This window comes from Gallus gallus, chromosome 12 (assembly GCF_016699485.2).
Source record: "Gallus gallus isolate bGalGal1 chromosome 12, bGalGal1.mat.broiler.GRCg7b, whole genome shotgun sequence".
Lineage (NCBI taxonomy): Eukaryota > Metazoa > Chordata > Aves > Galliformes > Phasianidae > Gallus > Gallus gallus.
Window position 1 is genome coordinate 16889872 of NC_052543.1, and position 23343 is coordinate 16913214.

Sequence of the window (23343 nt, forward strand, 5' to 3'; positions counted from 1 at the left end):
TCCGTGTGTGTTTTGAAGGAGAAAGAACTAAAATAACATTTGCCCTGGTTGCTTATTATGAAAAGCACATGAAAATTGAGTGCAAGTTGCTGAAGCTGCATAAGACATAATTCATGCAGCTAAAATGGAAGTCTTGGAAAGACTACAACTTTTATGCAGTGCAGTTTGACTCTAACCACCTGTTGCAAGGATTCAGAATAGTTTCCAGTGTCTTTCCATATCCCAGGGCTTTTTGAAAGAGGTCTCTAAAAGGGGCATTTGAAACAATAACACTCCCCACCTGGAAAGGAAAGGCAGTGTCAGCCTGCTCAGCAGCCTGGCAGCTGCTGATGTGAAATTCTTCTTTAAGTGATGGGGGAAAACGTCCGTTTCAGGTCATAACTGAAAGCTTACTTTGGTTTAAGTGTGTGAGGTGAGAAGGCTTCCCCTGGCACCTGTTAAAATGCATCAGGCATCGCTTTGCTTTGCTGAACCTATTGGCCTTTACAAGCTCATAACTGATGGTGTCTGCAGAGAGCTGCCACTCCAGGAACATCTGCACCAAGAAAACTTCTAATTCTGTCTCGAACAAGAATCAATTTTTCCTTTCTCATTCCAGCTTCCCTCATGTCCTCTGCAGCTGTCCTTCAAGGAAACAATAGATTGATTCAGACCCACCCCAAAAGAAGAGAGCACAACTAAAAATTACATCTCTCCCAGGGTTCCCAAAGCAGAAAGAGCGTTTTGCTCCTTAGCACGTAGGACCTGTTTCTGGCACAAGCGAAGATGTATCTGCTTGGCCTCCTGCACTTGAGCTGTGAGACACCCGAGTGATGGAGACAAAGATAAATGTGTTTGGGAATGAAAGGTTTTAGCCCGCTCTGTGCAAATTCCTACACCATGCTATCATCGTGGAACCCAACCGCCAGACAAATAGTAACAAAGTGTAAGGTTGTCTCTGAAAAATAGCCCGAGTGCAATTAAACTTCAGTTCACAGCTTTTTAATTTCTTTATCATCTAAAGCTTTTCATTTACACTACGCTAAACTTCCTTCGTGTAATCCATGGCAGTGCTGGCTTTGAGCTCACTAGTACATAACAGTCTGTAGTTTTACAATCAGATTCCCCTGTTTTGAGAGAAGTTCTCCGTTACTGTTTTAAATCCCTTTGGACAAAGAAGTTAACTCAAAGTGTGATAGTACAGAGCCATTAATCAGGTGTGTATATAAAGTACTGCACGATGCCCCTAAAGCAAACTGATTTAGGAGTGATCGTAAGTAGGTAAATATTTCCCAGAAGTAAATCTTACATGTAATTCCATGGAAGAGCTGTGCTTTCAAGATTTATAAGGAGGACTGCAATTACATTTTTTCAACCTGTACGCAGTGCACTGACAGATGTCTCTTCCCTGAAGCTACCTTCTGTATTTTAGCCACACTTAATACTTTCCAGATAAATTCTTTGTCGAGGTCCCTAAAGAAGTAAAAAATAAGCTTGCCCTGTGCTTTCTTTTCTTTTTTAAACCAGTCTCTTCTTGGGATATGTGTGCTTTTAGTTTTTCTCCCCTCCCTTACATGTTTACTGCATGTTTCTCTTTATTTTAAAGGAATTACGTAAAGCAGTATCTGATTATACATAGTTTTTATCACAAGATGATTGTTAGGAGTGTAAATTAATTCTACCAGCTCTGTATATGAAAACTTTAACCATCTATATTTAGAAAATAAACAAAGCACTGTGCATAGCGTTCCAGTGAGAGCTGACAGGATATGGAATGCATTTAGCCACTTTTCTGCTAAGTGGCTCCTCCTTTAGCTTCATATTTTCATCCATGTAAAGCCAAGTACCAAACTGCTAACAAAATGCAACTATATTGTCTTGTTGCACTAATTTTGCACTAAGTTTTACCTATTTGTCCGTTGCTAGTCTTTAACTGTTTCATTCTTTACAATTTCAATTTACTTAAACTCTCAGCCTCCTCAGTGTAGGTGGTCTGTAACATGAAACCATCAAACAATTAGTTTTATGCTTGCCTTTCTAATTCCAACCCCAGCTTTCTTTTCACAAGCAGTGGTAGGAAATCCTCTGTCTGACATACTAAAGGATAAAGCAAAACAAAAATCGGGCCCACTTGTGAGTTAAAGACACGCTTAGTGCTTTTAATGCTCTAAATGTTACATTTCTTAACATAATAGTATACTTTAATCCAGAGGCTATTTAGATAACAAAATGGCTAGGAGGCAACAACGATGATAAAGGTTATCCAACAAACTGCAGATTTAGAATTGAACTTGATCCAGAGTTTGTCTAATTTGTACATCCAACCAAAAGGAAATTTAACTGTAAACTGCTGCATAATAAATCTAGTTAGACTGTGATACACAAAGATTACTGACTTTTCTGAGAAGCAGAAGGAAGAAGTGTGGGCAGCACTTTTACGTATTTCTAAATCAATAAATGTGTATCCTTTCAAATAAACATACTTAGGTAATAGAAAAATACATATTTTATATACATACATAAGTATACACATATACTCAATATATACCTGTATATTTATATACATATAAATCCATATTACATATGTGAATTTGAGGCTTGTTCAGCCTGGAGAAGAGAAGGCTCCAGAAAAACTGCATTGCAACCTTCCACTATTAAAAGGGAGCTTATCAATAGGAAGGAGAGTGACTTTGTAAATGGGCGCATAGTGATAGGACAAGTGCAAAAGGCTTTAAACTAGAAGAGTGGAGATTTAGATTAGGTATTAGGGGAACATTTTTCCCACAGAGTGAAGTGAGGCCCGGCACTGCTGCCCATAGCTGTGGGTGCCCCATCCCTGGAGGTGCCCAGGGCCAGGCTGGGTGGCCACCAGCCCACAGCAGGGGTTGGAAATGGATGGGCTTTAAGGTCTCCCCCATCACAAGCAATTCCATGGTTCTATGAGTAGTCCCTTTGGCTTTAGTAAAGCCAATTCTGTACTTAAAGTTAAGCATGTTTACATGTTCAGGCTTTTCTTCTGCAGTAGACAGCTTATGGTAACACTACTTGTGCTAGAGACAGCTTTACCCCAAGGGATTCCCATTCAATTACAAATTGTACTGCAGGTTTGCATGGAACATAAAGTAACATAATGAATACTTGTAAATTTACTTTTTGTTATCAGATTAGGAAAGATTTTACAAATGTGGACATCAGTTCCTATAAATCCAAGTGGGTATAACTTCATTATTGATCTTCATTTGGTACAAAACTTCCCCTGGTGAAACCTTCCCTGCTGAATTCAGCTAACCCAGGGTTTTGCAACAGTAGATATCAAATTAATTGGTCACTGTGTTGTTGCTTCAGGTCAGTATTTGTCTTTGGATTTTGTCAGTTTTTAAAATACTGCCCTGCTGCCCTTGGCTACTTAAAGACCATTCCCTTCAAGAAAGGACTTTCACAGTTTGAAATGTGAATTACAGCTAACAACTCACTGGTAATGTATTAATGATAGATGTAAAAGGCCTTGAGTCTTTTAGCATCCGTCTGATGCTGTGAGTGTATACATATTCCCATAGTCCTTCTTTTTTTTTTTTTTTTTTCCCCTGCAAAAGATGGTGTACATCATCTGATTGCCTGAGAATATGAATGACTTCGTGTGATTATCAGGCTGGTGGCAGAAAGCAGTCAAGACCTTTCCCAAGACCTCCAGTTATAGCCTTAATTTGCATTCTTCTACAAGGATAAGTTAATTGTACCACGGTTTATCGCTTCATTGAAAGCTCAGTTTAATTAAGCAGCCATGATAATTACATTTCTTCCTGAAACTGCAGGAAAACACTTTCTAAGTAGATAAAAGCTTTTGGGCTTAGTTTTTGTCTTTCTGTTTTTGTTTTTTGTTTTTTTTTAAAGGTTTTCTAAAGGAAAGGATTGAAATGGTTGCAGTCAGACACATAAAAGCAGAATGAGCCAGACTCTGCAACCCTTGTTCATGCTGATCAGAACCTCGGGGCATGGAATAAACAAATGAAAAAGAAATTATTTTTAGGGTAAATTATTATTCAGGGCAAAAGGGATAGGATTAGGGAGAAGTGCATTGCCTTAGCTCTCACTGTGGGGTTTTGGTTCCTTTGTTCCACAAACCTATTCACATTATAACACATCATGCAAAAGCAAGCATAAAGCTTACTCAAGAGACCAGCACCTGTTAACAGCAAATGGCCCAAACAGGAGAAGGCTGTCAGGACACTGCTCTTCCTGATTTCTTAGTTTATGCATGGAATTCATTTTAGCCCCACGGAAAACGTCACAGCATCTTCTTGACCCCCTGACACCTCCCTGTTTCTGCCTGAGATGCATTACTGAAATGCTTCTGATTAGTCTAATGAATTCAGGTATCCAACTGCAGCAGATTGTCTGGGGAAGGGAAGCTGGGAAAACGAGCTGAGATGCACAATGTCAACCCAGTGAAAGCGGCCTTTAATAGTCTATAAAACTTGGAGATTTGCTAGACGCAGCAAGAGGCTAATATATTATCTATCACTCTCTGACACCCCTCCTCATTCCAATGTTTATTACTTAGTTCAAGTCAGCAGCTCTGAAAGTCTGCAGAAATCTTCTGCGATGTGGAATCCTCAGAGAGCAAACAAACTTTATTTTTGGTAAACGTAAAGCAAAGAGAGAGTAAGAGAAAACTTTAATTATCAGCAGGGGCTAAAACTGAAAGAAAAGTTCCAGTTGCCAGAGAAAGGTTTGTAATAGAAACAGCAATTCCCCTGCTGCAAAGGAAAGTGCCTACAAAGCAAGAGAAAAGGAGGCCGAAATGAAAGGAAAACAATGAGAGGTTATATTTAAAAAAAAAAAAAAAAAAAAAAAAAAGCTCTTTCAAATACAAGAAAGAATCAGAGTTGGCTGTGTGAACTTTTAAATTAATACAAGTTGCTAGCCGGACACTTATCAACTGCAACTGCATCTGGAGGCTGCTCATTTCTTTATGTTCCAAGTTATTCGATGGTAACCTCTCCTAAAGGAACGATTCTAGAAGCTCCTCAGTCTACGTTATGAAAGATGCCAAAACTTTTGATTCAAAATGAGAGCTGCCTGAGAACTGGTGGGAAAAAGAAAGACTGCAGCAGAAAAAAGGGGAGGATGCAAAAATGAAAATTGTATAAAGTCAGAGTCTATTGCAATCCTCTGGTTGAGTTGACTGCTTCAGCTCTGGTGGAGAAAGGGAATCTGACTGCTGCAAGCCATTGCCCTTGTGCTGTGCAGGTCCCAAGGCTTCAGTGCATGAGAACTCACCCATTACTTTTAGCAACATCTCATATTCTGTGACATTATCATTGTCTCAGTTTTGCTTCTTCACACTTGGGATGAACTGAGCTATGAAGAGTTGGCACAGTCTTTTCAAAGCACACTGAATGACTTAAGAATTTGAGCTAGAGACCTGAGATTTCCTTAACAATTGCAGTATATGAATGCTAGCCCCCACCAAGCCCTTCTTATAAAAGAAATGCTTACAAGTTTGCCTGAGACTTCTGGCTCCAGGAAGCACTTGTGCAGTGGGACACTGGTGTGTCTGCCCCAACACCGCTGGACCAGCAAAAGTCATTTTGCTTCTCACCCTGCCCTTAGCCACACTGAATCTAACAGGTTAGACTGCACCTCCATACAGAGCAATGTCTGCTCATAGACCAATTCCATCTTTTTCTTTGACACTGTGTAGTGCTCTGCATAAGTGGTACGATGCTGCTGCATGGAATAAGCATTTAATTTTTTTTTCCTTTTTGCTAGAGGGAAAACCAATTAGCCAGAAAACAATGGTCCATCTCCACATGCCACACAGGAAGAGTAATTTAAACTTCCAACTGTTCTGTGTTTGTGGATCAGGTTAAATACACTGGGATTTCCAGTGAATTAAATGGGAGCTGGACTGAGCCAAGAGTGTGTTCAGTTTACATCTATTATATGGCCACAGGATTCTTTTTTTTTCTTTATCTTCTTGTCAAACCACAATGCATCTCCATTCAAAAGCATACTCTCAGGAATACTACCAGTCCTAAGCAGCCTCAATTTCAGCAGCAAAATATTTCTTTGAATGACTTCAGGCTGACATTAGCTTTTATCCGAGACATGTCCTACTGTTGACAAACAGTAAATAGTTTGAGTAACAGAAACAAAAAAGTCACCCAATTCATTCATGGGCTCAACTCACGAAGGCTCTGCCTAGAGCCCGTTACTATTTATGGACAGATTTTGGTCTTTAAAAGAGAGGACTGTTAAAAGAAAGAAGAAAAAGATTTTTGTATAGGAATGAAGCTAGAAAAATCCTTCACAGAGAACGCTGCAAGGCAGGAGATCAGATGATCTCTTTGTGTGTTTCTTTAGAAGGAAAAAGCAGTTATGCAATCCCAAGCAGTCATGTGGCACGGCAGCTGCTAAGGTTACTGCTAATTTTTATTAGAGCTGGCCGGAGCCAGAGAAAGATCTGCTTTATAAGCAAGACCTTTTGAGAAATAAACTAAATCTTCCTGAGCTGGGAAGCCTGCAGAACTGACAGAGAAGAAAAAATAGCACTGAAAAGCTTTTTTTTTTTTTTCCCCAAATGATTCAGGAAACATTTTCACTCTCCCTTCCTGTTACTGGTTTCTTTCTCATGTTCATCCAATCAATCAAACATACATAATATTTACCAGTTTGCAGCTGAGGTTCCTGCCCAGCCCCACAGCCCAAAAGGCCTATTCACAAACCCAGTGTGTGTGTGCCTCTATTCTACATCCCAAGGAAGGAGTGTGGCCCTGGGCTTCAGCTGGCCCTGCTTGGGGCAATGCAGAGATCCATTCTGTGACCCTGGGAAGCAAGATTTCACTCTGTTAAACTTGGAGGTGGGACTTAACTATTACCCATATCCCTGTGATACTTTCAAAGTTACTTAGACTTTCGTGTACTTCAAAGTTACTTAGATTTTGGCAGAAGAAAAACAGAAGAAAAACTAAACTGCTTCCATATAAAACTCTTTACAATCAAGAGACCTGTCATGCCTCTGCGTATGTCATTTAAAAACCTAATTTAAACTATTTTGCACTGCTGGTGAATGAACTGGAAGTAATAATGGATAGTATACTGGTGATGGTAACCATCTATATTTTGTCATTGTGAAAGGGTATACAAGAAAAGCATGGCAGAGCATACACAGTTCCTGAGATCCATAGGTGAAGTTCTATGACCCAGGCTATATAAATCAATGATCATTTTGGAAGAGTATTTTAACACAAGGCTTGAGTAGGCTAGTAGCAATGAGCTTGTACCAACAGAAGATAATATTTTGCATAACATGGCTTTCTTGCACCTGCCTTACACAACTGAAACACATTCCACTATTAATGCACCATTTTAGTTGCAGAAAAGATATTTGCAACATTTGGGCTATTTGGAATTGTGTGACCCAAAGCACCATGATCACTTGGACCTTCTCCAAAAGAATGGCTCTTGCACAGGGATGGGACATGTGCTTCTGCCCACAGTGTGTTTGTGCCAATCCCCCTTCTTCAGGGCAAATTCACAACTTCCCATTTTTGCAACATTATTCTCCCTCAGTCTTTAAAAGCCAAATTCCACTATCAGTGGAAAATTCCTCTTACAGGTATAAGATTTTACAGGTAGCATTAAAAAAAACCCAACTTCTACAACATTATAAAAGCAACAGCTTACATACTGTACTCATTTAAAAGCCCCAGTACTGAAGCAAAACATCTCTATTGCTATTATTGTCAGCCCAGTACCATTTCTGTTTATGAGTCTAAAAACTTCATAGGTTCTGTAGCTGTGCTTTGTAGTGAAACATACAATAGCGAAGTTGTATTGTTTTGAAAACATGCATGACGTTGAGACGTGGTCAACAGCGTTGGAATTGGGGTCACAATGCTGATAAGTTGTCACCTCTCAGTGTTTAAAGCACAGAACTGTGGTTAATTGTGAACAGCTCTTAGATTTTCATGGCATAAGGAGTAAATTAGGAAAAGGAACTAAAACAGCCCAATACTTCATGCTGGAAGATATCCTGAAGTAAGAAGTTGACCTATGACTATGAAGACCACTGTTTAGAAGAGGCTGCACTGTATGTGTTACTAGAACAGATTCTAGGATTTCATTTGAATTTCCATATTATATATGTGAGAAAAAAAAAGAAACTGTACTGTTCTGAAGTAGAGACAAACAAAGAACCCACGACAGGCAGGTTTGCATACCATGCTCTGGTTTTGAAGATAAATCCCACCAGTGGCACAAATCAGGTTAGCACTGCAGGGCGAGCTGCTCCACGTAGAGGATTTTTGGAAAGGTCTGGTGACCTCACACAGCTTTTCTTCACATTTGCTGGACAAATTCCATCTTTCTTATAATTCCAAATTAAAAGTTATGCAAATTTTACTCAAGTGCATTTTGAATGGCAATGGTCTGAACTTGCTTTTTTTCCCCCAGTTAATTAGCACTCGCTTTTTGCATATCTTTTCATACAATTGACATGGTAATGTACTACATATGTACTAAACTAGAGATGATTGCATCTGATTGCTCCATTATTGTGATACAAACAAAATGTGTGAAAATAGTTGATAGGACATTCTGTGTGCTCTCTCTAAAAAGATTCAGAACATTCTAAATTCTAAAAATAGAATCTAACAGTTAATCATAATGGTTTGGCTTCCAATGTGGAAAACTGAACAGGAGATGATTTCAAATGCAAAAAAAATGTGCCACGTGTGAAAGGATTAAATTGCCCCATTGTTAAGGGCTTTATATGCATCCTTTAAAAAAGTATTTGTTGGAACTTGACACATTTCTTTTTGCTCTGCTAAAGAGAATATGAAACAGCTATTTTTCACTTTGAAAGAGCGATAATTCATAAAGCCAGAATCTGAATTTCTCAAGTTATATTTTCTCTCTGGAGTGCATGTCGAGGCCACGGGTTTGTGTGCAGTACTGTGACAGCTCCTGCAGACCATGAGGTGACACCAGGCAAGAGAACCTTCACACTGTGCCTTCCCAGGCAGTGGGTGACCTTGTCCCACCTTGGCACAGAGCAGCTTGGCAAAGGGCTGCACAGACTGAGCTGGTGTCCTTGGGATGCTAACAAGATGTTAGCAGGAGGATACTGAACCAAGCATGGATTCATTCACTGAAAATGGTAAACATGAGGGTGGGAGAATGGATGAGATGCTTGATGAGCCTGTGATCTTGCAACATGAGTTTCTTGTCTGGGTCCCATGCTGCATGTGAAGTTTGGCAGGCCTGGAAGTTACCAAAGCAGTTTGCATTTCCCCTCCAAGTCCTGTTTTTCATGGTATCAAGCAAGTTCATCATCACACCAAAGAATTTTGGGAGGTGGGGCACATGTTGTTCAGTCCATGCCTTAAGTGGTTTGGTTTTTAAAGTTTTATAAAAAGCTGTCTCATTGCTGGCATTTTTCTCTCCCATTTTTGTTCCTATAGTCAGGAAGTTTGACGCATGAGCATATGACCTAGAAAGTACATTCCTCATCATCACTTCTTTTTCTCAAGAACCATTTCCCTTGTAGCCATGCAATTCCAACACAAACTGAACAAAAATGTTTCATCCTCTGCAAGCACTCTGGAAGTAGAGGCACCTGCTCTCTGCAGCTACTCCCACCTCACAGGTTTCCCTGGGGTGCCACTGCCTGTAGAGTAACAGGGATTCTAAGTCCTTCCCAGAGGAAAAAAGAAAATGGGGATGTTGGAAAAAGACGCAGATGTTGTGAAGAAGTGCCCATGAGCCACAGCAAAGCTGGAGGTGAATCAGAGTGCGGGTGCTACCCTTCAAACTGAGACATAGAGGTAGTGGTGTGCCAGGGAGAGGGACACTGATACTGTAATCCTATTGATTTAATGTGTTGCACATAAGGGATCTATTCCTGAACTTAGAATTCTTTCTTGTATAGTTTAATTTCATCTTTTTTTTTTTTTTTTTTTTTTTTTTTTTTTTTGAATTTGGCATGCTCCTGAGAACATTCCAAGCTCCCTGATTCAAAAGCCCATGTCACACTTAGGGGCAGCATGCTGTGGACTTCTACTGATAGATGACAATAAAATGGTGGGAATACCTGAGGGGAACTCACAAAGGACTTTACAGGAAGTTACAGCATGAAATGTGCCTATAAGTGTAGCTCTGCAATCTACCTTACTCATCCATGAAGAGACAGAAAAGGGTCTACGAGGTTAGAAACAATTGTTTCCTTCTTGGCAAAACTTTACATTTTCATCCCATCCAATGGATTTTTTGTGTTGTTTGTGGGAAGGATGATTCAGTATTTACTGTAAAACATGTACTATATATCTTTGGTTCATCCTCCTCTTGCTGTCTAGTTTTATTGCCTTCCTCCCCACAGCTCAGAATGCAGTACTGATGGGGAATCAAGCAAATCCATTTATGAGATGAAAAAATGCAATGATAACCCACATCTCCTGTTTTCAATTCCATTTTCCCCTTAAGATTATTATAACTCCTTTTTAACACTGACCAAGCTGCAAGATCTATGTTTTAGCACAGACATGAGGATGCTTCATGATACCATTAACAGATACAGACAAAGGGCTTGGAAAATGTTCTGCAAGTGTGGGCTCCAAAAAAAGCTGACTTTGCTATAACTGTACTCACTGCCCCATTGTGTTCCCCCTCTAGAAATACTCCAGTGTGCTTGCATGCCCTGGCAGGAACAGGAACAGTCAATTTTAAGTTGCTGTCTGAAATTAGTTTTTTTTTTTCTTTTTCTAGAAAATTAATTCCTAAGTGTATGTATCTGCGTAGAAAATCTTGTTTGTAGAGCTGAACTCTTCCATTCATGACAATGAAAAAATTCTGTTTAACCTCTATGCCTATCGGAGTACAGCTGGTGCATGCAGTGAGTCCTTTGCAAGAAAAATGCTTAAGTTTATCATGTTAAAGCTGATTTTAAAAAGTGCACCAGCAAATGAGAAATTGAAAGCTCTGCTCAGTTATTACCTCTACTGCTTACTGGTGGAAGTCTCCTGTGAACAGTCTGTGAGTGCTGATAAGCTGCAGTGGGCATGCAGCTTGGGGACAACTGCATGCTAGCAGGAAAGCTGGGCTGGCAGCACATGGATTTCTTTCAGCCCAAATACTCAACCTCACAGAAAAACTAGATCCCGTCACATGGCAGCAGACCGCGTGAAAAGCTTCTTCATTTACTCTTTCAGTCCACTTTAAAGCAGCAGATCTTTCTTAGCCCACATATTTTCCTGACAGGAAAATGTATGCCATGCCGCTGTGAGCACTCCTTTCCCTGCCCTCCTGCCTGCCTGATGTGCTCTCTCTGTGCTGATCTGACCTTTTGAAGGCTACACTGTTAACTCCGATACCCAGTGTGGTTTGCTGGGTATCCAGAGAGACACTTTCCCTGAGCAGAAAGTGGCTCTGCTAGGACTGCCCGCGTACTGCAGGGTGAATGGAGAACCCAGAGCAAATTGTGTGTTTCATTTGCAAGTATAGAGTAGATGATTTGCTAAAACGTTTCACTGTTCCTGTGCGTAACCTATGAAGAAACTCACCTAACAGAAAGGCAGCCTGCAACTTGTAGCAAATGAGTGCGCTTTGGGGAAAATCAATCAGATGCACTAAGACAAATTCTCAGCTTTTAAACCAATGATCCTTCCTGTGAGCAGTGTGAGACATCGGGCAAGCCCCAGGTGGCACAAATCCTTGTGGTTTCGGTGCAGCTGTGAGTTTGTGCTACCACAACAGTACCCTAATTGTACTTAAAACATTTGAAGGTGGCAAGCAGTCAGCATTTCAAGCCTCCCTTCTGAACAGCTCTGAAGCTAAACTAACGAGTTTACTAGTTAGTGAGAAGAGAATGCTGTATTTAATCCACAATCTTTCAGAGCTGATGTGCTTAAAAACAGAAACTTGGGAAATCCAGCTTTGTCTTAAGAAATGGCAGGCAGCTGCAGAGAGGAGTCCTTCATGGCTGGGACGTGAACCAACTCTGCTACAAGAGGAAATCAGGTCCATTTCGTTGCCCTGACAAAAATGTAATCTATGAAAACAGTAATTCCTCTGCAATAAAACCAATAGTTTCAGCATGTTTTTAACGTGGCAATTTGCTATGGAACAATAATTCAGAATATCACTTTAAATCAGCTGTTTGCTTTGAATAAATAAGTCACAGCCATACATGAAAATCCTGTAGTCACACCACAGAAAGTCTCATAATATCATTACTTCCCCACTTCCAGAGTAGTTGTGAAATACCTGAAAACAGATATAGGTGAAAAGCATTGCTTTACATAGAGCAGTAATGGACAGACCAAGATCCAAATCTTCTACCCTGACCTGACAATTTGGGAAGATATTTTCCAGTATACTTCAGATTACCCATTTGCAAAATAAGGATAATAATATAAAACAGCGAAGGAAACAGCTTTAGACATTCTTCAAAGTCCCATGTAAACACTAAATATCCTCATTATGTAACAGACTTGGTAAAATGAAATACAAAGGAAAAGGATATGGCTGTATTTCTGTTGTGTGCTGCTTTAAAGATTGAGCAGCATGAGATCATGCAAGGTTCATCTTGACGATGTATGTCACTTAGCAGTAGAAGCACTTCACAGTGGCACTGCTTATGCTACTGAAATGCAGTAAAAAAATGCTTTTACCGAAAATTCCAGACAATTATTGGACCTGATTTACTTTTTTATATTTATTCTTTTAAAATGTGTAAAATAGGAAATCCAAACCAGTGGGAAAAGATGATTAAAAATTATCTCAGACATAACGCAAAGTTTATCTCGGTATAATTTGTCAGGGGAAAGAACTTCCAAGCAACATTTGCTATCAGCTACAAACAGCACTACGCATCCAAACTGTGTACTGTGTAATCCCTGCTAAGTACTGAGAAATGTTTTGACAGTTCTAAAAATGAGAAACAACGCTCCTATTTCACATATGCTCCAAAATATGTCTGCCAGGAGATCCACAATAGAGAAACATTTTCAAAAGGAAATAAAATTATTTCTGTCTTGCTCCATTTTAAGTTCAGTGCCATGGATTCTGGAATCATTTTGGAGAAGTTGTGCTCAGCATCTTATGTTAGAATGAGAGTTCTTTGTGAGAGGATCTATTTAAAATCATGCTGGTGTTACTTAAAACCATACTGTGAAGAGCAAGTCAAATAAGTTCTAGATAGCCAAACTCAGTTCCAGATAGTTATCCTTTTTCTTTGCCATCTCTCGTGCTTTTCAAAACAAATGTGACCCGTTAGCATGCTCTGTTCTCTGTGATGGGTTCCGCCTGAGGCTTTTGACTGCATCTTGTCATTTACAGCTACATCTGTTGAACTGCCGGATGTGGTTATGAAGTTTGGATTTTGCTTCATTAGAGACTATCATTAAATGTTTATTGATTTTCAACTAGGTAATTTACAGGATATTTCAATTATCTAATATAATTAGACGTCAGTATGGCAAAGCTGGTTTAGATGCTTTGATGCAAGAGGCATCCCTTTTCTTCCTTGCCTGGAATAGGGTCAAATTCAGTGCAGTAAGTACAAATTTCACAGAGCAAGAAATTATATAGTTGTTTTTAGGTGCTGATGTTCTCAGTACAAGTACTTTTAGGGCTTTGCAACAGACCACTCTAGTCTAGTTCTGTGAACTGGGTGCCTGTAGTGGCTGGGGGGCACTGTATTAAGCCATTTGATCTGAAAAGCACCTATTAGCCCACTGAGTGACCACTCCACAGTGGGAAGGAATCAGAACACATCAGTTGGGCATCTCTCAGAGATTGCCTTCAACAGGGCATTCCTAATCCAAACTCACACACCCAGAGTCAATGATTCTGCAACCATTTTGCTAAATTTTCATCAGCCTTCTGTGCGTATTTAGAAATGAGTGAATATGAAAATGAATTTGTGGGCAGCACAGGCTGTCAATACACAGCATTCCGTTGGGCTTCTGCTACCCTTAGTACGCTACAAATACAACCACTTTTCCTTGTGTCTTTATTCTGGAGTTCTTCCTTATGAGAAAATGTAGCTTGGAATTGTGGAAGGACCCTGCCTAAATGCACTCATAGAGCAGACGCAGCCAAGAAACACAACATGGAATCTCACCCTGCCTGCCTTTCTCTATGTTCTTCTTGGGTTCTTACTGTTGGCACACCATAGCAGTATTTGGTTGCTCAGCCTGGTCTGTGCCACCAGTGCTAAATACTGAACTTGTGGAAAAACAAAGAGTAAAGCAGTAAGGAGCAAAATTGCTTGCAAGAGAGAGCAGATACTGTAGAGCCCGTGGAGGTCAACTGCCTTCGTTCTCCCTTGGCAACTCCTACAACAAATTGCCATATGGTTGCAATTCCAGGCTGAGTTACAGTGCTTACACTCAAGGAGATTGAAAACCAGGCCATCTCCTTACTTTGGGGAATTTGATTTTCCAGCATTTTGTTTTCCATAGTTGTTTTGTTCATGTGATTATGCACTACTTCAAAAACGGATGTCAGCTTTTCAAGCATGCTTTGGGGAAATACGTGCCTATGGGAAAAATTTCAGTTCAAACAAAAATTACAGACCTTTTCCCAATTATGTTATACCATAAATACGGTTTAAGCAACTCTGGATCATTTCACAGCTCAGCTTCTTATCTTTTTATAGTTCTGCTACTGTGGCTCCACTCCTTTCCATATGAAGAAACTTAATTAATATTTTATATCCTTACTAAATTGTGAATACAATTTACCATAACAGTACAGAAAATAGCAAATACACATTGTTTCCTGCCAACAGAAAATCCTTAACAGCTGCTTACTGCTCATTTGCAAAACATAAGAGCAATAGAATTCCATTACTTAGAGAAACTGGTTGCTCCATGATATCCTTGGCAACAAACACAGCACTTATCTTTTTGAACAACAGATTCTCAAAGTTTCTCCAGCCTACAAAAATCAGACAGTGAACACTTTTTCTTAACTGTAAAATGCTAAACAAAGGGAACGGACTCACACTCAGCTGCACTTCATGACAACTAACCTTCCTCTTTCTCTCTGTCTCTCAAAAATAAATAAATAAATAAATAAATAAAATAAAAATCTTTTTTTTTCTGCAAACAAACATTTCAAGCAACCATCACTTTCACAGAAGGGCCTTTTTATTGATGTCAAGGCTTGGCAAAATGAGAAGAAATTCAGACTCCAAACGGAATAATATAAGTAGTTACAAACAACAGTGAAGGAGTACCTTAGGCAGGTTTATAATAAATCCTACAGAAACTGCAGAGTAGAATATTTTCTGGCTGTCCGAAACATTTATTACCTTTGGTCTTAGAAACCAAGATAAATAAAATCATGGTTTACACTACAGATATTTCACATATGGTTTTAACTAAATAACTTACAGGTTTCCAATAGCTTTAAAAAGAAATATCTACAGCATACCAGATAGATACTAGCTCCTCAGAAAGTCAGGACGTGCACATACCAACCATAATCTGGTTTCTATATTTAGGTAAGAACTATACCTAAAGCCACAAAGGTCAGCACTGAATCAAGTCAAGCATATTTTAGCAGGCATGTCTTCTAGACAGTGTTTACCAGGGTACATTTCTCCCAAACCCACGCTGAACTTCATGCCATTTGAAGACACAACAACGGAACTCAGACTATTAAAAGAGACTGGACAGTGTACTCACATACCTCAATAATCCTGTCATGAATTTGCAGCCCTCCTTCCTTAGCAGCAGGCCCAGTGTCAACTATTTTTGATACAAAAATTCCTTCGCTGGCTGAACCATCTTGATTGTCCTTTAAAGATGAAATGAAAAACACATTATTGCACCTTGAAGTAACTCTAATTTGCGCTAAGCCAAAACTCATCTGTGCCACAGCAGTGCATGTGATTTGGAATAAATATTCTTAGTGATGTCTTAACATGGGACTATTTGGACTAATGAGAACACCTGATCCTCCCATTCTGAGAAACCATACAGCCAGGAATGGACTTTCATTAGGCTCATCATTTGCAAGATAATTGTTTTCTTCTGACTTAGTCCAGCTCAGTAGTTACTGTCATTATAATTATTATAATGTGGAATCCAGTGAGACAGCAGCCTGATTGCACATCAAACAGAAAGCAACAGTGCATTTTTATTTTTAGTTGCACAGCTCTTCCTCTGGAGCCTTAAAAATGAAACTGTGGAAAACAACCTCTAATTAAAAAGGTATCTTCATATCCCTGTCCACTGTGAAATCAGCTGTCGGTGCAGAACAATGTCTCAGAAAAGGAACCAAAAAACGTTAACTATAAAGAAAAACTTTCAAGTGAATTTACCAGGAATAAATTGTGATTCATGTCACATTTCCGACAGGACAAGGAGTAGTTCTGAATACTTCCCTAAATTACTAGGACAAGGTATATTCCACTCCTTGATCTAATTAAAGTCAGATGCAGCAGCTCCTGCCAGCAAGCATCAAGAAAAAATACATTAGTGAGTGTGTGTGCAGGAAACATCTGCTGAAATCATGGAATTCAAAAGTAGGTTGTTTAAATTACATCCCTTCACCTGCACAGAGGGCAGCCTAATCTCTGGCGGAAAGGAGAGTAAATATCAATTTCTTAATGAACTGTAAAGGGTCTAAAGCTGCGGGCCCTGAACTCGTGCACTATCTTCAGAACAGTACGGTCTGAGAAAAAGACACCGGGGCTTTCACCATTCTGGGAGTTACACTCCACCTGTATCAGTGTCACTAGCTGTGACCATGTGCAAGATTAAACTTGTGAGAGAAAAGAACCTACAGTTAATAGAGCTCCAATACTAATCTGAATGTAAGATTTGCTCTGAAAGAATCCCAAGAGAAACAAATAGTTGTCAGCAGCATTTTTCCTCTAAGTGTTGACCTACATGCTTTTCCCAACTGGAAAGGGCAAACATATTTTAACAATTAACATACCACGCATGGTCGGCCACCAATAATATTAAATCCAAGAGAGCCTGAGTCACGGTGAAGGACGAGAGTCAGTGCTTTAGTTTCTTCACCCTGCAAAGAACAGAGAGATGCATTCAAAGCATTTGTGTGCACTGATGAGCAGGACAGATAACACTTCTATCCTGGTCTGCCGGGTCGCTTTGTTAGTTCCTTTTCCCATGAAGTTGAGAGAAAAAGCCTTGAACAAGTCTGTGGGAGAGCTGGGAAGGCAGCAGCCCCGGCTCCAGCCACCCCACGGCGCCTCTGCAAAACCCGCCCTTGAGATTTATGCGTATTTTTTATTGAGATCTACAGTGAGACACTTAACAGCAACAGAAGATATTTATATGCAATACTGTTCCTGCAACTACTTGACCCAGTCATATGTGATCTGTTATGTAAAATACTCTGCGGCTCCAGTAGTCGGATTCTTGACTTTTCCAGTGCTTGAGGGTGTCTGAAGGACGGCATTTGTATGTTGTTTCTCCCTAGTGCTAGCTGCATTACATTGTTTGAAACAGTATCGAATATGAACTGCTATGCAACAGCAAATCTCTGGCGAGCTTTAGAAACAGCTTTAAACAAAACTGCTACAAATATTGCAAAGGGCCTATGATGCTAATTGCCATTCACAGCGCCTGCTGGAAAGAGATTCTAAGCACAATTTTCTTTGAATTTTAATACTAGCAGAACAGAAATCCCTCAGCACTGAACATGGTTACATTAATTTCCTAAAACATGAAAGTCTGCAGTGAACAAACTTCTGATTATGCAAAAAAATGCCCACCAGAGCAAGGCAGGACAGCCTTGTAATATCTGAAGGACTGTGCCAACATCATTTGCTATCCCGACCTAGCCAAGCTTGCTCCTAAGAGCAGATATGCTCATAAAAGGTACATCTTCTACAGACATACACAAAATCTCTTTTATGACAGTGTGATGCTACTTAGGCCTATACATTTTGCTAGGACAAACCTACATGCACCCAGTATAGAATACAATAAATCCTCACAACGTAATAACTTCAGAATCAATCAAGTGCTGTCACTCATAGCAAAACACTACAAAAGTACACAACAGCTCACAATTACAAAAAGCCATCTAAATAATAGTCTGTTTTTTAAGAAATAAGAACAGGGTACTCCCAAATGTACGGTGTGCATCCACAGATATCTGTGAACACTTCTACCTCTGAGATTTTTTCTTTGTTTTAGCCATAGGGTGAAAAAGTTATGAACACAAAGAAGGTTTGAGGAAGTTATCTTACAAGTCTGGTTTTCATAACCAATTAATGACAGAAATTACAACAGTTACATTGTAATTTGTTGCAGCTGGTTTTAGTTTGTGCATTTTTATTCTAACATATCAGTCTGAAGTTGCCAATCAAATATTAATGTCTATTAAACTCATAAAAAATGTCCAAGTAATCCTGGATTACTGAATTACTCTCACAGATCTGGGGGAGATAACAAAGCCCAATTCCCTCGCAGTGTAAATTGGCAGAGCTCTGCTGACCACAGCGCTGCTGAGCCAACAGACTTCACCTGAAAATGTGGTTTACAATTTTCTTCTCAGATTGTGATCTTATCTTTCCTACAGGTCCCATAGTAAGCACACTTGGGCCTGCTACAGAGAAATATGAATGAGTTCCAACTAATTTGATTTTAATTTGCTGATTCTTACTCACCATCAGTAAGAATCAGGTACTCAGAGGAGGACTGGAAAATGAAGCAAGGGCTGTTGCTCTGTGAGCCTTCGAACCCTTATGTCAGACAGCATTTCAAAAAGCAAACTTCCAGTCCTGTGGGGCCGCTTCCAGGGACTGACAACTCAGCATTTGAAAGACAAGGATGTGATAGTGTCACTGTTTACTTCCACTGTTATGCCTTTTTAAAAAGGCAAATCAATTAGAACAATCAAGAAACAATTACAACATTGCTCTTGAGACACTTCCTGTAATTAAAATTGAACACTTTCATTAAAGCCTTCTTGTGTGGCTATGATTTGATGCCTGTATTCCTAGCAGAAAAAGTATTAAAGCAGATAGGTTAGAATTAGCCAAAAGTTGTGGAAAAAAAGCCCCAACACTCCACTGCAGTGTTTTTCTGAAGTATTCCTGAAAATTGAACTCGGGGGTTTTCAGAAACTTTCCAGTCAGTCCTGACAGATTTGTACAGTCTCCATCATCCCTTCAGCAGCGGAGTAGTGTTACAGAGCAAACCCCACGTGTCATTCAGTGATAACTCCGCCATCTGTGCTGAACAGCCAAGCACATGGGAGGCAGCAGTCACTGCTTTGGTACTTGGTTACTTCTTCAGATTCACCTCTTAGTCTCAGCAATTTCTTTCACAACTGCTTTTGCTTCTTAAGGAAGCCATGATGTAAATTACTCTTCCAGAGCTCTGCCATTCTTTCCTCCTCTAATACGTCTAGCACTCCAGTGAAGCAATCGTTAGGCAGTGAGGTAACTGGAAATGCTGCAGCTCCCTGTTCTTCCCAGCTGAGTAATGGGGATCTAATAGACTGCTTTTTGCTTCATGTATTGCAAGACTGATTTCTTTGGTAATGCGGTGGCCAGGAAGCTCTGTCTGTTACGGGAAGCACTTCAGCTCCTTGTTTATTGACTGCAGCCCAGCTGAGCCTGCTTGGGTCAGCCTGAGAAAAAGTACAATCTTGTTTTAAAGGGCTTCATTTGGCATTCATGCAATTTAAACTTGTGCTACTATCTCCACAGAGGCACTAAACTGCAGGTCTTAAGCACCAGATCACGAACTGGTTCCTGTATCTCTGACATATTTACTGAAAGTCTGCCCCTGCCTTTGGTTGCCAGTAAAACAAAAGGGCATAAGACCAAACTTCCAAAGACCGTGCTTTGCCATGCCTCAAAGCTTTCATTCTCCAGCCTTCACTGACATTTGTACAGTATAAATGCCACCCCGAAAGCGCACCTTGCCAGCTTCCAGCTGCAGACTGGAACCAGCACCATGAGTTGGTTCTGATTCCCTCCTATTGCTTCCCAGAGGACTTTGATGGCTGTGTATATAAAGGATCGACTACATCAGCTTATCAATAGGTGTGAACAGTGGTATGTTTCAGCAAGGATTAAGCATTGTTTGAATAGTATGAGGTTTTTCTTGTTTACTTAGACTTTGATGTTTCAGGATGGACAGGTCTGATCAAAGGCAACACTAATTTTGAGTAAGACACGCTGCCTTCCCTACCACTCCCTCCTTAAGCTTGTCTGCAATAAGCCTCACCTTCCAACTGAGGGATAAAGCGTCTCTCTAAATAAGCCTTCAGATTTGTCTTTTGGAATAAGCATGGGTCAGACAGCCAGTAAATACACTGTGAAATTGAAGTGTTCCCTCAGTGGCTAAGAGGATGTAAAAGTGTACACGTGGTAAACAGAACTAGAATTAGTTAATACCTGTCTGTTTAATGGACTTACAGAACTGTGAGGTATTATCAGAAGACTCTCTGGGGGTGTATAAAATGTATATTTTATGCATTAATGTAGTTGTGGCAAAAGCATGGGAAAGCTGAGTGACAAATGCAGTTCCATAAAGGAAGACTGTGTTAAGGCAAACCCAGATCTGTGTGTCTGGAGCTCCACCAGCCAAAAGACCAAAAGTTTGGGTCCTTCATGATGGGCCTTACATCCATCACTGTCATATTTCCCCTTAACTAAGGCTTTGAACAGGACCATAAGTGGGCACTTTGTTTTGACTGGAAGGAGCACACTCTGATTTATTCTAGTCTGCTTCTACATCTGCAGAAACAAGCAACCACTCATAGCAGGCAGAACATCCCTTTTTCTCCATCTACAGAGAATCCAGAACATCCTACAATAAGTTTGGGGATCACCACATTTAGCCCCTGAACCCCATTCATTACTGCTAGGTGTTTTAACACAGAACAGTGACAGTTTATAACAAAAACCTATCTAGTATATTCATAATAAAATGATGACAGCAGTGGTGCTGCATGCTTTGCATATGCAATTTCCTCTGAAGTCTGTTATTCTATATTATCATACACGTAATCCAGGCAGTGAGGGATCAAATCCTTAGGCAAGCACACAATGCCCTGCCAAGTGGTTATAACCATCACTGGTATAATCCTGCACTGCGCAGCCTGCGCTAGAAAACAGCCCCCAAGGAACAGCTTGGAAGCAGGCCACATCCCAAAACTGGGAAAGCATGCCCTGTGTTAGGTGATTACCAAGGGTCTTTAAAACACTCCCTAGTGCACAAAGATGCAAGTTTCCTGATTGTACTTCTTTGGGCACAAGGCAGACTGAAGCTGTTGGTGTTGGAGGGCTGCCCAAACTGCTGTGAAAGACATGTGATTGACCGCTGAGCCACAAGCCTGCGGTGACATGTCACCTTCCAGCTTTCTTCAGATGAGGGACTGCTTCAGAAAGCTGCATAGCAGCCTTTTGTAATAGGGCTAAAAACCGGCACAGTCCTCCTGACCAGCTGCATCCATCAGTTTGATAAGAAGTACTGATGTTAACTATGCATCCTGCACGCTTACAGCTATTGGTAGTAGCACCTTTGGTGCAGCTCACTAACTTTACGGAGTGAAACAGAGCATAAGCAACACGACTAGCACTGGCCATGGAGCTGTGTGAAGGGAAGCTGTGCTGCTGGGAGCAAAGCTGAGCTGAGGAGCGAGGAGGCAGCAGGGCTGTGTGGGGGCTCTGTGCGGGATAGCATCCTGCCCAGTACTGCCCCAAGTCAGAAGAGTCGGCTCGGCGTTAAGATACTTTCGGAGTTTGCAAAACATGGTGGCCTCTCTAAGAAGAAAACACAATGTAACACTGAGTTTTGTCTCCCTTGCACAGCTCCGGCAGCCTCAGCACCACCGGGCGGGGACGCGGCTGTGACAGTCCCGAGCAGCTGAGAACGGCCGTGCGGGGACGTGACTGTGCCGGTATGTGATCGCGTCGGGATGTGGCCGTGCCGGGGATGTGGCAGCGCATTCCGGGTCACCGGAGGGCTTCGAGTCTCTTCATTTAAAAGATAATTGGCTCCAAGCGCTTCCCTCGCTGGGGAGCCTCGTTCCAATTAGAGCTCGGGGGCTGTTGCGGCTCTGCCTTTTGATTCTGGGCACTTTATAAATAGCCTATTTCTGACTGCCTGGAATCAAGTTAATTTTTCTCCTCACAAATTGATCTTTTAAGGACAAAATGCAGGGACAGAGGAGTTGTCTGACCCCGGCACGCAGACAGCACAGCGTGCCCCCAGGTGCTGAGCGGCACCGAACACCCGCCCGGGTGCTGAGCGGCAGCGCTCGGTCCCGGATCCCCCTGCCCCGGAGGCTTAGCGCCATTTCCAGCCCCGGAAACTTCAGTTTCGTTACGGGGAGAGAACGGAGGAGTACACGCGCCGGGTGCGCGGGGCAGCGGGCGGGCGCGTTGTCGCCGCGGGGCCGCCCTTACCTTGCCGGGAGAGGCGGAGCGGGCGCGGGCCAGGGCGTCCAGGCGGGCGCTGTACTGCGTGAAGCGCTTCTGGTAGCGCAGCGCCGTCACCTGCAGCTCCAGCTGCGCCGCCGCCAGCCGCGACAGCAGCGACTGCTCCCGCTTCCCGGCGCGCAGCGCCTCCTTCTTCAGCGCCTTCTCCAGCGCCGCCGCCCGCGCCTGCAGAGCGGCCCCGTGGGCGCGCAGGGCCCGCAGGCAGCTGTGGCCGCCGCTCCGGCGCTCGCCGTGCGTGAGCATCAGGCCGCAGCCCTGCTCGCACAGTCCGGCCGGCCGCGCCTCGCAGCGCTCCCGCATGTGCGCCTCCACGTCGCGCAGGTTGAGCACCTGGCGGCAGCCGCGGTTGCGGCACTTGGCGGGGGAGAAGTCGCAGGTCTCGGCGTGCTCTCCCAGGTGCTGCAGCGGCACCACCGCCTCGCAGCCCCGCGCGTGGTTGTCGCACTTGATGTCCAGCTTGAGGATGAGGCTCTTGAGCGGCAGGACGTGGTTGAGCTCCTTGGCGGAGATGCGCTGGCAGTTGGCGGGGCAGCTGCCCTGCTGCACCACCCAGGGCAGCACGCAGCCGGCGCAAAACACGTGGCCGCAGGGGGTGGTCAGCGGGTCCTCCAGCACCTTGTTGCACAGGTTGCACTTGAAGTCGGGGTCCACTTCCCCGCTGAAGCGATCCAGCTCGAATCCCATCCTCCTTCCGCTTTCCGAAAAATAATAACGATTAAAAAGAAAACAAAAAACAAAACCCCAGCCGAAGTAAGCGAAGCGCAGACGGGACGAGGGAAGCCAAGTAAAACCGGCAGCCCCAACTCCCTGCGGGCAGTCCGGCCCGCAGAGCCGTCACGGAGCGGCCGTTCGGTCTCCGCCGCTCCCGCGGAGCGCCCGGCCCCGCTGCCCCGCGCCCTCCTCGCGCCGCCGCGCGCTGC

General features: G+C 42.1%; 1 protein-coding gene and 1 long non-coding RNA gene across 2 annotated transcripts in view; one reads left to right on the forward strand and one right to left on the reverse strand.

The window, feature by feature from the left end:
• PDZRN3 (PDZ domain containing ring finger 3) overlaps nucleotides 1–23341 on the reverse strand; it is a 120810-nt gene extending 97469 nt beyond the window's left edge. The window contains exons 1-3 of the mRNA XM_414432.8: nucleotides 22391–23341; nucleotides 16933–17019; nucleotides 15679–15786 (exon numbers count right to left, since the gene is read on the reverse strand). Coding sequence (XP_414432.3) covers nucleotides 15679–15786; nucleotides 16933–17019; nucleotides 22391–23107 — 912 coding nt within the window. The 5' untranslated portion in view covers nucleotides 23108–23341. The remainder of the gene's footprint in view (nucleotides 1–15678; nucleotides 15787–16932; nucleotides 17020–22390) is intronic.
• Nucleotides 21348–23343, forward strand: part of LOC107054413 — a 176041-nt gene continuing 174045 nt past the window's right edge. The window contains exon 1 of the long non-coding RNA XR_003077344.3: nucleotides 21348–21882. This is a non-coding gene — a long non-coding RNA (uncharacterized LOC107054413). The remainder of the gene's footprint in view (nucleotides 21883–23343) is intronic.